Here is a 13,722-nt window from a genome sequence, read left to right on the forward strand (position 1 = left end):
AAAAAAAGAAAGAAAAATAATTCTGTTTGAAGAGTGCAAGAAAAAAGCCTGGCCTTATTTAAGAAGACAGCTAATTTGTTTTTTCCTCTTAAAGTCATGGTTGGGTCACTTAGGCAAGCATGGAATCCAGACAGTATCATTAAAAAATCATGGTTTTTGTTGCAGAAAAGAAATGCAGATTCATTGTCTTGCTTAAAAACATTCCTCTAAAATGTGGACTACTAGAACAACGAGTACCACAGGCTTTGAATATCTTTAACACAAAACAACAGCAATGATTATGCTTCAAAAACATTGTGATTGTTAATTGCAAAGCAGTAGGTGTGCGAGGGAAATCAATGAGACTTCCCGTGAATACTTAAATCCATTAAAATTCCTGCACAAAGGGAAATGTATGGATCCAGCAGAGCATACATACCATTACTATCCTCTGATAAGAATACACACATTCGTGCCTGCATAATAAAAAGCTATTTCCCTGTCGACAGCATGTGAGTATACTAGTATGGATGTGTTTTTGTCTTGCCATCGGGATGGAGCTGGTGCTCCTCTTGCTGGGCGAAGTATGTGCCGTTCCCTGAGGCCGAGCATTCCTGAAAGCACATTCTTTCATCCAGGGCCATCCTTCAGGCATCCAGAAGAGGAAAATCATCTAGTTAATGCCAGGATGAAATCCTTCCACACATGAAACATGCATTTTCTGCATGTTTGGGGGACACCTTACATCCCAGCTGCTTCAAAAGACAAATGCTGCGAAGGAGAAATGCTGCTTCTGAGGGCTGAAAGGAAATTTTGAAAAACTCATATATATATATATATATATATATATATATATATATATATATATATATATACATATATGAGTTTTTTTCCTGATTATTTATGTATGTATTGATTTATTTATATATTTATATACCACTTGCCTTCTCTGTGAACAATATGCCTTCTTTGTAAGCACATCACATCACAAACTGTGGCTACAAACAAGTAAAAAATTTGACCAACAACAACAAAAAAAAAAAAAAGTCCCAATTGTGGGATTAGTTGTGACATTGGAACCTGCCATTAGTAAGGTTCATTATCCCACTTATTTGCACACACACACACACACACACACGTGCGCACACACATGCACACACACACACACACACACACACACACACACACACACACACACACACACACACACACACACACACACACACACACACACACAAAAAAGAAATAGAATGAAAAAAAAAGAAAGTCAGACCAGTCAGAATCAAGTAGGCTATTGCATAGATGTAATAAGATATAATAAAACATGTAATAAAGCAGCCAATTAAAGACTTTTGAACAAATATAATACTGAACAATGAATAAAACAGTAAAAAGGCAAAATATCAAACATTTGTAAAATACCAAACTTATTCATGTCCTGACATATAAAATACATATCTTTGTCCTAAGAACATAATTCAAACTTTAATTAATATTCTACATTTATTCTATAATATCTGACTGAAAACATTATATGAGGGCCACAATTCCCTTTTTTCAGTTATAAGTTGCTTTGGATAAAAGTGTCTGCTAAATAAATAAATGTAGTGTAAATGTAAAATTTATTTTGATGAAAAAGGATAAAACATCCAGCTCAACTCTGGATACAAGCTAAATGGAGAGAAAAAAAATCAATGTAGTCTGTGAAGGAACTAAAAATAAATGGTGGCCATGGGAAAAAGTATGCTGTCTGACTTTAACATCATGACTCAAAAACTATATTGAAGAAATAACATGATCTTTCCAGTGTCATGTTATCTAAAGAAAATAGTGCCAGGTGAGTTAATGCCTCAATTTGCCTCATTTGATAGAGGTCAAACCCCTAAATAACAAAAAAAGAGCAAAATGGCTCTCGAGGCCCGATTTCGGTTAAAATAGATGTGAAAAACTGACACTGAGCGAAAAACTACACCTTAAGGACTAACAAGCTAACAGGAGATTGCTCTCAAAGCTTCATTTGGAGAGGCCATGGCTGCTATTAGCAGGCAGCTGTGTAGGAAGAACATCTCATTACTCAAACATGAATCTTCCACTGCTGTAGAGAGCATCCTTTCCACTCGTCCCACTCCCACATAGTCGTGGAGAGGCCCCAAAGGCCACGTTCAAAGCCATCGCATTAGATCACTCGCAGGCATAGCACATTGGATTGATAGCACAGAGGCTTGATGTGCTTCAAGTGGCTGCCCATTGGACAGTAAGCCAATTGCATTTACGATGAGGCAATCGGCCAAAGCGGCCCTCAGCGGAGAAACGATGCACAAGCTCTTGCAGTTCAACTGTAGAGACGAGGGGATCAAGCTGGCAATCTTTGTGCTTTCCAAGGGGCCTCTGAATATTTGCATTTGTGCAAGACAGAGAATTCACATTCATTCTCTTCTTCCAGAAGCAATCAGAGACAAATATGGTCTGATGACAAGCATCAAAATGGTCTGATGAGTGCTTATCAGGAGACAGACCGTTTGAAATGGACCACTGGCTAATTGCCATTGTTCTGGAACAGAGCTTTGATCGTTGAGCTAAATTGTGGCGACCTCAAGGAAGATTTATTCTGTCAGTATCACCAAGGCCTTGATTGTTTCTTTTCTCCCAAGTTCTTTTCTTTCTAATAAATTGATTGCAAAACCACAGCATCAAGCTTTATGATTACAGCCTTCTTTCACAATAACTTATGATTAAAACCAGTATGAATTTTAATAATGAGACAAGTCTGTTGGGTGTCGTACCTGTGGGTATACAGATCTCACAATAGACACCTGCATATTTAGTATCAAAGAACCTTCTAATTATGCAGACCTTCATTAACACAGAAATCTTGTTACAACCAATCAGACCTGAACAACATCCTCCTGAGGTGACAGTAGAAGTTTCAAGACTCTGTAAAAATAAAAAAGGATTTAGAGGACAACAACAACAGAAAACACCTTTTCGACACACACTCTTAAAAATAAAGGTTCCTACCTTTAGGCTATATATTTAAAATACCTTTATTTCATACTAAGTATAGTTCAAATCTATTAACATACTGTATTTACCGACATATCGCTCAAGGCTTACTCATAAAAAAAAAAAAAAAAAAAAACTCCTTATTTGGAATACTTGTGCACAATACACATTTCTTAATATTAAGCCAATATGTGTTTTAATGTCACTATTGATGAGGATTGTATGACCTTTGCATAATATCAGTCTTTAAATGCAAGATATTTTAAGTGTACCGGAAGTAAACTTGCAATAGTTCTACATTAGCACAATCAAATATACTTCAGTATATCTTTATTTGGAATTCATCTCTACTTCCGCACAATTAAAGTGCATTAAGTACAACATTAGTTGTTCCAATTTAGCAGACTTTTAAGTAAACCAGTTTAGTATTCCAAAAGTACAATTGCAGGGTATTTAAGTACATAAATATGTAAATGTATTTGTAGTATACTTGGCATGAAACAAATGTGTTTCAAATACTTTTTAGTATATTTTTTTTAACTAGGGTAGAGAGACTTTTTTGCAGAGATTTGGTTCCCCAAAGAATCTTTCAGTGAACAGTTCCTAACAGAACCATTATTTTCTTACTGAGAATAATATTTAATTAATTAGAAGAACCTTTGTCCACTGACTGTAAAGAGGTCTTTGTGCAGTGGAAAGGTTCTAGAAATGTTAACGGTTCTTCGTGGAACCACAGATGCCAATGAAGAATCTTTATTTATTTTTAAATTTGGAGAAATCGACATTAATATGGCATAGTATGAATTCTGAAGGGGAAAACAGTGTTACAACCACTCCATGTACTTTGACAGCAACATTTAGGGATAAGCTTTCAAAACAACTTTAATTTGCAGCAGATAAATGTGGAAAATGTATATCAAAGTTAAAAACTAATAGTGTAAACAACAGTGGATTACAAAGTGACGGCCATCCCCATTCTCTCCTAATTGGGTTTTACCAATGGGATTAGGAAACATGAGGAGGAAAAACCCTACAAGGGCATTCATCAGTTTGAAAATTTATTTTCATATAAAAAAACACTATATGAAAACAGTAGAGGACTACTTTGTACAATCTTATGTATAAAAAACCTAAACGGTGCAAGGAGGATTCTCTGTGATAGCCATCTTCTTTAGTCAATGGGATTGTGTGTGCTGGCAAGGGGAGGGTCCAAAAGTTTCAAACATGTCAAGCCATGAAGAAAACTTCCTGTAGATCAGGAAGTCCAAGCAAAAAAATCCACCCCACAATACACACACACAAAACACATAACCATTCATACATTTTTCTACGTGACAATCCTCCTCACAATACATATCTCATAAATTTTATGTGACTGTAAGGCCATTCTCAATATTTTTGTTTCTTTTTTCTTTTCTTTTTTTAAAGAGCATTACATAAATCTGTTTAAAACATAGTAAGTTTAGTGGGATTCTGGAGTATAATTCCCCAGCTTCAATAAGTAGGACTCTGTCTATGAAAAAAAAAAAAAAAAAAAAAAACACTCATATACAGAGACGGAAATAGAGTGGAATGATAAAATGTTGAAACGGTTGATGACTGCATCAGACAAAAGAGCAACAAAAACAAAACAGGCACTGTAAATAAAGCAGGGTTTGCGTACAGCTGTATGGTTGCGAAGAGAACAACTCCAGAACTAAAATAGCTGTCTCATCTGTGTGGTTTGTCATACTGACCTTTTAAGACAAGGCTACAATGACCTTACTTCCTTTCACCAAAGACTTTATCTAAATCCCAAACATTCTGAATTTTAAAATTCATATTATAAACATTTAGTTACAGTCCTCCGGTGATTGATTAGCCGGTGTTCCAAGAGTGCTAATATACAGTCGAACTGCATTTGGACTTTTCCAGTTCTTGTATCTTGGCTTCTGTAGGAATTATTTTCATTGGTGGAACAAAAAGTTAAAAAAAATATCAAAAAAAAAAAAAACTACTTAAAAGAACTGTTAAAAGCAATATCACAAACACGCTACAGTACTGAATATCAACAGAACTGTCGCCAAACAGCACTCTTGATTATGCAATATTGCTTTTCCCAAATATGAGAGTAATATTCAGTCTTTCTTGAATGCAGGATGACACAGGAGAGACGAAAAACTAGTTTTAATTGCTATGGTGGTTTGGAAATATATTTCATGAGGACTATGCAGCCCGTGTTCCCCATTAGTGCAGATTACTTGCAAAGGATCAAATGGCATGCTCTAGTCTTGCCATCTGTGCTTATATGATATGCTGACTTCAGGGATCTTTGAGCAGATGAAAATTGCGCCAAGTAAGAAAATGTCAGGACAAATCATTATTCCCCCAAGATAATTACCACAACTCTCTCTCCCTCGTTCGCCCTCTCGTTCTCGCCTTCCGAGTCTCCATGTGGAGTTACATCAGCCAACACAACTAATGAACGGGTTATAAAGAGAAGCGGGTTAGCAAAGATGACCTCTGCAGTCTTCTTAGCATTAAGCCAACTGTCAAACTCCACAGTCGAAGTGCAGAAATAAATCCAAATCATTTCAGGAAGACTGGTAGAGTCACTGGACTTCAAATGAAAACATCACAATGCACTACTTATTGCAAAAGCCGAAATGTAGCACCATATTAAGATGGAGAAGAAATGTGGAAACTTAGCACTACCTTTGTGTCGGTTCAAAATGGAAACGTTCTCAGCTGGAAGCGTGTCTCTTACTGGATAAGCCCATTCTGGAACACCAAAGCTCCTTATGACTGGAATGTGTATTCTTTTGGTTGTTTTGTATAACATGGAGCAAAGATTCTTCCCTGGTGTGAATGAATGCAAATTTGACAATAAATCGCACATACTGTATAGCACAAGATTTTCTGTCAAGCATTTTAAGAAACTTAAAACACAATTACACAGCGGTATGACAAGAAAGACCTTCTTTCACCCATAAAACGATACCTGAAGTATACTAAATACTAAATAAATTAGAACACACAGCATGTAAGTACACTATGCCTGATGCAGAAAAAACAAACAAACAGAGGATGGCACATATTAATGAACACTTTCAAAACTTCCCCTCACTCTTCCCTGAAAAACAAAGAAAAAAAACCCTAAGGGGTTATTAAACTGTGTGCGAATCATCAGTACGGAATTAAAAAGAAAAAAAAAACAACAGCAAAAAACTTAAGGGTTATTAAACAGTGTGTGAATCATCAGTAGTTTTTTTTTTTTTTTTTTTTTGTTCCTCTATAAAAAGAAGGGTGCATTTAAATTCCCAAATCATCAAACAGGAGAAAGAGAATCCTTTCTGGAGTAAAATCAAGACATTTCAGAAACAGTTTTTTTTTTTTCTTTACCATACTCTCAGGCCCTACTCTTTCATTTAATGTCTCTTTGTGAAAATATAGAATAGAGCACTCTTCATCTCTGGTCTGTCCTCACACCTGTAAACAAGTACAGAAACCTTTAGAACACGTCTTGCTGAAGACCACTGACAGTGTGAGTACGTAAGAGGGTTTAGTTGTCTCTCAGTTTGTTGTAGGTGTGTGTCCTCTTCACACTTCAGTCTGGAAGTCTCCTTCGGATGAATCAGGTGTGTTGGCGGAGCATGTGTCCCAGGGTTTATTGCGTAACTCCAGTCTGTCCTTATGTTTGCTGGAGCCACACGTCTGCTCATGGGTCATGGTCTTAAAGCTGTCCCAGGATCGCTGGTCATCTGTGGTGGACTTGTCCTGAATATGCACATACACAGAAGAAAATTTAAATTTAAATTTGAGCAGGAACCCTAATCACCTCTAACCTCAGCCAAAAAGTGTCCCTGCTACAAACATACAGGTTTTAGCAGGCTGGTTTTTAGAGGGGTTTTGATATTTTTTAGCTGGTTACAGTGGTGGCTAAAACCAGCTTGGCCAGGCTGGGATTGTTCAAAAGAGATACTTCCAGTTCAGCTAAAACCATATTGGTTTTGTTTTATTTAATATTATAATAAGTTTCCCAAAGATGCAAAGATATAAACTCAAAATAATTACATTAAAGGTGTACATTAATCTTAAGCAGCTTTTTTAACTGTTTTTTTTTTTTTAGAGTGGTAATATTAATAGATATTTTCTTGAGCAGCAAATCATTTTATTAATATTAGAATGATTTCTGAAGTATCATGTGATAAAATAAGCAGCTCAAATAATAAAATAATAAAAATAAAAAAAACCCTAAAGAAAATAAATAATACAATAAAAAGCTGTTCCTTTGAACTTTCTATTTATCAAAGAATCCCTAAAAAAAAAAAATAATAAAAAAATAAGCAGCTAACAATAAAAAAAAAAAAAATTTTAAAAATAATTCAGAAATAATAAATTTTTATAAATTATTTAATATAATATCAAACATAAAATAAAAAAAACATGAACAGTTAAAAAATGATATGTATATAATAAATTAAAATATATTATATACATATATATATATATATATATATATACTATAATAAATTAAAATATATTATATACAAACTTATTCACACTACATACACATTTGGGGTTAGCCACCACTATAATAACAAAAACAATACATAAATCATAACTACAAAGTTCAATAACAATAAACACAAATATCAACATAATACTGACAAAAAACATCAATACTCAAACAGAAACAAAAATAATAAAAAAACAACATTTTATCTCATCTGGAACGTAACTAATGAAAATGTGCTCAGGCATTTGTAATTTCGCATTTAATATGCCTGAATGCATGTTTCAACAGCAGCATAAAGACTAAATGGCCTTATAGTCTTGCTACATTACGGCTTGTCTATACAACATATGGAGCGACCCGCTCATCGGCATTAGTGGTGGTCTGTGCTGCATTTTATGCCCGGCTATTCAAGGTGTTCATTACTTCAGATGGCCAGAACACATACACTCTCCATCCCATTGAGGCTAATGGTGTATCCTACAGCTATACAGCCTTTTAATGGTAGGTAAATTGCATTATACAGTAGGGGCAGATTAATCTAATCATAAATAAAATATTGCAAAAAAATGATGTAACAACAATAATAAATAAAACAATAAAAAAATATATATATATATATATATATATATATATATATATATATGAGAGACAGACCCCTCGAAGGGGCTCTGTTGAGACCTCACAAATTTACCTTGCAGTTTCCCTCCTCTCAAATCTATTCCCAGCTTCCCCAAAAAATGAGATGTATGAACCTGCATATTTCTAAACGTTTGAGGCGATCAATTACAGGGTTGCTGTTGGCTCCCCCTCAGCTCAAACGCCTGCTGATTGCATGTGTGACGGATCGGGGAGATTGGAAAATACCATGTAAATGACTCGTCTGAGATATGACTGAGAATAAGTTTCTCTGCCTTCCTCTTGTTCGTGTTTGTAAAGGGGGAGGCTTAAACTAAAGCTGTGTGGGTGGGTTTGCCGGTTACCATGGAAATGGAAATATGAACACAAACACATGTACACACTAAACTCACACATGCACATTACGACAATATTTCGAGTAGAGAGCAAACTGGACAGCTTTTCTTTTGGCTCTTATTCACAACCTTAAAAAAATAAGCCATAGTATACAAGCTAAAAAAAAAAAAAAAAAAAAAACTGACAGTCGACAAAATCCATACCAAGTTTCCGTCCACTAGGGGGCGATAGCAGCCTGGTTATAATTCACCCAAATTAACAGGCTGACAGTTGGCAAAATGGATACAAAAAGCATAATCTGGCAGCCAATTTGCATGCTAAACTCTGAAGAAGGAACATTTTGTCGAGCAGAAGTGTTGTTAATGCTGAAGAGGAGCCCGACTTTATTCCTAAGAGAATGCTAACGCGACTGTGCTGCTCTTGCGTATTTCCTTTGCCCTCCATCTCTCTTCCTCCCGATCGCTTTGCTCCCAACAACCCTCCTTCACTTCCTCTAGCTTTCTCCATCTCTCCTTGTCAGGCCTTTTCTACTTACACTCGAAGAATTCTTTTCACCTCCGGCAGACGAAATGCTCCATCGCTTTTCCCTCTGTTGCAATAAAAATGAGGATGGGAGGAAAGAAAAATAAAGGAAGAGAGACAGAGAGAGAGAGACAGACAGAGCGAGAGAGTGAAAGAGAGAAAAGGAGGGGGATCACAGTCACTGAACATGTCTGGGGGGAAGCGATGTTTGTTTGAATTTTTGTTACCTTGATGGAGGAGTCTATGGATTCAATTTTGGAGGCATGTGCACTCCCTTCCCCCATATTTCTTTTGCACAAAGACAGAAACAACTTAAACGGCAGCAGCACTATGCTCAGGAAAAGTAACTGCTAACTTCAGCATATATAGTATGAACCATGTCAGACATGTCTGTATTGAAATACTGCAGTAGAGGAAGAAGAAACTTAGCACTGCAAGCTAAAGAGAAGGAAATTCTGTGATGTTTTGGAGGCAAAAAGGACATAAATTCTTTCTAAGGCAGCATGCTTACAGAAATAAAACCTTATTAGTGGTCTTTAAACTAAATTGAACTACTGTTTGGTTAATACCTTCCAGTATTGAAATAATAATTTTTTTTTTTTTTTGACTGTCTACAATTTTGGATAATTTTGGTGGGCCTATTTTAAAATGTCGCTAAGCTAACAGAATAAAATAGCTAATTTAAAGATTCAACTATTTTTGTCAATGCCTTTCAGCATTAAATATATTTATAATCTGAAATTTTCTTGATTTAATCCATTATTTTGGATACATTTTAGCAATTAAACATCTTGCTGTGCTAACAACACAATAAAATTGCTCATTTGAACTTGATTACATTTTTTGTTCAATAGTAATGAATTAAGTTTATTTAAATTCTGTATTTTTCTTGACTCCTTTCACTATTTCGGATACATTTTAGGAATACATTACATGACTTTTCCCAGATATTTGCCTCAAATTTTAGTCTGAAGTTGTTGACATTAGTTGTCGAAAGTCAGAGCCAGTCTGCAGTTTTGGACAATTGTTGATTTTGGCAGAGTTGATAAAGGATTTTCACATATTGCACAGTGGGCATATAATCCAAATTTAAGTCCATTCAGTTGGAGGTCATTTAGTGTATGATGCCCAGTGTTTCGATTCTGAAAGCTGTGTAGTGCATTTCAGCCTTAGTATATAAATTTCACTGTGGTTACAATTATGAGCTTGATTCCTTGCTTTGCAAGGGTTATATATCATGCTGCCTCAGAAATGATCCAAAATGAGAAATATTAGGAGGAAGAATAATGTTGCTGCCTACCATTTGAAATAGCTTTCACATCAGGAGTACACCTACAAGCCCTTAAAATGCTGTCTTGGTAGGCAGCTCACCACATATTTGAAAATAACTACTCTGTCTTTACTAATTTTCTAGCAAGTCCCTGTAGAGGATTCTTACAGACTATAAGACTACCTCACTCTCTCTTTCATTCCTCCCTTTTCTGAAAGTAGTGATGGGCAGGAATGACATCAGCAAGAACACATATAGTCTGCACTACCCTAGACCATTAATGAGGTATATGAAAATGATAGCATCATTCGAATCACTCCTTTGATTTTTCTTCATCTCTTCCTTCATTACATTTAGTCATCAATTCCACCATCCATCATTCATCAGTCTTTCCCACCAAACAAATTCTTCTTTTTCTTCTCTTCTTCTCTTCTTTTTTTTGTCCCAAGAAAGATTCACCAATTTATGTTTTTTACAGAGTTAACAACTGCATCTCCCCTTCTCCTCAAAGACACTTTTGGGATTCGAAAAGTAGTAATAAGTGTGAGCAGACAGAAAGGAAGGTACGGCAACACAGCAGTGACCACAACCTACAGTCTGTGTCCACCACACAAATGAGAACGCACAGGTCAGAGAAGAAGTCAGCTGTTGCACAATGAAGCAAAGGAAAGATGTGAAAGGAGCAGTGTCTACAGCAGCAGGGCAGCGGGAGAGAGCAAGTTTAGTCGCTGCGGGAGTTCTGTACTGGTCTAGAAGTTTCTATGGAGACTATAGGCTGGAAAGGACAAAAACGAAACACTCTCTATGACTCTATGGCTCACACACTGCTCTCTGGATGAGATTTTTTTTTTTTTTTACCTTTTCTCTGTTTGTCGCCCTTGGGTCTGCTGACTGCCTGGCTACAGTCAAACTATGACAGAAAACATGTAGTTTCAAACCAAGGAAAGACAAAAACAGGCAGCAGTGCATTATGAATAAACAAACAAACAAACAGACAAATAAGTAAATAAATATGACAAACAACTGCACCAATAAACAAAATAATAAGCAATAAATAAAGAAAAAAACAGTGGATCAAGTAAAACAATGTGGGTATGAAACACAGAACAAGAAGCAGGATAGAACGACAAGGCCTTTGTCAGAGATGAGTGTCTGGGGTGAATTCACTAAACAATCTTAGTTTTGCCAATTTGGTAGCAGTAATTAATTAAAATTTAAATAATGGAGAAGAGCATTATAACTGGCTATTTATATATTTTTAGCATTCTAAAGCCAATTGAGGTGTCTGAATTGGAGTGATGTGCTAACACTATATAGTCCAGTTAAAGTATGCCAGATTGTAATATAGTCTACTGCATTGTCCACAATTTAACACTGAAAAGCTTTCAAAAGACACAATAGTCCACAATTTAACACTGAAAAGCTTTCAAAAGACACAATAGCATCATGCAAATTGTGTTGAAGGCCACATTTGTTTAGGCATGTTTGCATTAAATTTTAAATTTAATTAGCATAATCTCTTTAGTGTACATATACTGAAACAACACTTGCACTCTCAAAACCAGAATAAAAAAACAAAATAATATGCAATTTTAGTGAATTCTCCCCTCCACATTTATACACAAAAGACAAAATTAATGATCTTTGTTACATAAAAAAAAGAAAAAAATACCAGAAAAATTCTAGAATATACAGATTAACCTTTTTTTATTCAGTAGTATATGTATCTTAACTTCTATATAGTATTAAATATAATCGGATAACCACAAGAAATGTTGATGTATACGGTCACCTTCATTGCATACATGATCACTGAGTTCCCTCCATTATGAAAGTCATACATTATGTATAAAGGATAATGCGCTAAAAGCCTTATCTGGTCTCTCTGCCATGACAGCCATTGCTGAGTTATACTGCATTATGTCAGCTCTGCTAATATTCTGTAATCTATTCTACTCAGTTCAATGTTAGAAAAAACACAAAAGGCCAAAATAGACACAAAACTGTCACAAAAATGAATATTATTTCTTCTATGCCATGATCCAGATATGAGCTGAGCTACAATACAGCAGGAATAGAGTCCTACATGACAAAATCTGCAGACACATATCTCACTAATTACATCTTAATTGGCACAGACTGCAAATTAGCATTTGGCTGTGTGTGTATGAGTGTGTAAGAGTCCCATCCCAGCTTTAAGCCCCTTCATTAAGCTGTTTGATGGTGCATCTGCTTCACGTTCGGTCAACACAATACACCGTAAAGAAAATATCATTTCGGACCTAATTCTGTGTGGACAAAAGGCAAATACAAGATGGCAAAAAAACAGTTATCGAATTAATACCCGAGAGGGATGAAGCCAAACAAAATAACCTCAAATACATACATCGACAAGGGTGAAAACATACTCATCCTCACTGTAGCAAATTTTTTCAAACACCTGAACTTCACAGTTGAGCTCAGATAGCAATGATTTAATTATGTTAACAGTTTCAATGAGGCATAACCAAACATGCTAAAAATAGGTAAACATTCACAGATGCACACTAATGTGTACTTACAATCACACACACACACACACACACACACACATTGCGCGAGTACTGATAAATGTTCAAAGCATAACCTTTAAAGCACGACAATTACAATATTAGATTCATGAAACCACTCTACTACTGATACTATATATTATCAGTGTTATAGGGTTTTGGGCGTTTTAATGAGCCATTTGTATTAGAAAGCAGTTTGAATAGTACTAGTTGATTGGGGTCACAGAATGTAATCATGCTTTGGATTAAACTTTCTAATTGCAGATGTTTCTAATGTTTCTTTCTAATAGCCTTTAACACCTAAACGATAACCAAATTACACATGAGTCAGACTAAGTAGGATAAATATTTTAGCTGAAAATATATTTTTATAAAAAAGCCAGCAATGTTGTCCAGATTACAGATGAGTTAGCCATAATGTATTTTACCAGAAGACTTTATAAAAAAGCTGTGGTTGTAATTCTTTTCAGGAGTGTAACATAACAAAAAAATCCCAATGTACAGATCGAAAAAATAAATAAATAAATAAAAAACAGAAAAAAAAAGGAATAAATAAAAAAATGAAATTACATACATAAAATATTTAAATTGTGGCTCATGTTTTTATTTACAAAAGCAAATTATTATTTTTTATTTTAATAATTTACTCTGAAAGTACATGCATTTCATTGATGAGTATTATACATAACAAATGTCAATTTATGCTTTTTATTTTCATAAAAAAATAAAAAATGAAAAAATCACAAATTTTACCCTCAAGATTTATTTATTTATCTATTTAATATAAAAAAACAAACTATAAGATTTAAAGCATCACAAATGCATAAATGTAGCAACTATAAGATTTAAAGCATCAGTCATGTCCATAGTATACATTATGCAGGTTATGCACCTAAGTTAAGTTTAGGGGATTGTTCAAGTCTTACAAT

At 35.0% G+C, this 13,722-nt stretch overlaps 1 protein-coding gene and 1 long non-coding RNA gene across 2 annotated transcripts in view; both read right to left on the reverse strand.

Moving 5' to 3' along the window:
- Positions 1–4,027: 4,027 nt before the first annotated feature.
- LOC122140781 lies at positions 4,028–4,946 on the reverse strand. Its single transcript, XR_006157353.1, has 2 exons — positions 4,304–4,946; positions 4,028–4,230 (listed from the first exon to the last, which is right to left on the reverse strand). It is a non-coding gene; the product is annotated as an uncharacterized LOC122140781 (long non-coding RNA).
- Positions 4,947–6,222: 1,276 nt separating this feature from the next.
- adgrb2 (adhesion G protein-coupled receptor B2) overlaps positions 6,223–13,722 on the reverse strand; it is a 255,499-nt gene continuing 247,999 nt past the window's right edge. The window contains 2 exon segments of the mRNA XM_042745491.1: positions 6,223–6,738; positions 8,988–9,041. Coding sequence (XP_042601425.1) covers positions 6,562–6,738; positions 8,988–9,041 — 231 coding nt within the window. The 3' untranslated portion in view covers positions 6,223–6,561.

Source organism: Cyprinus carpio, chromosome B19, assembly GCF_018340385.1.
Source record: "Cyprinus carpio isolate SPL01 chromosome B19, ASM1834038v1, whole genome shotgun sequence".
In the NCBI taxonomy this organism is placed as follows: Eukaryota; Metazoa; Chordata; class Actinopteri; order Cypriniformes; family Cyprinidae; genus Cyprinus; species Cyprinus carpio.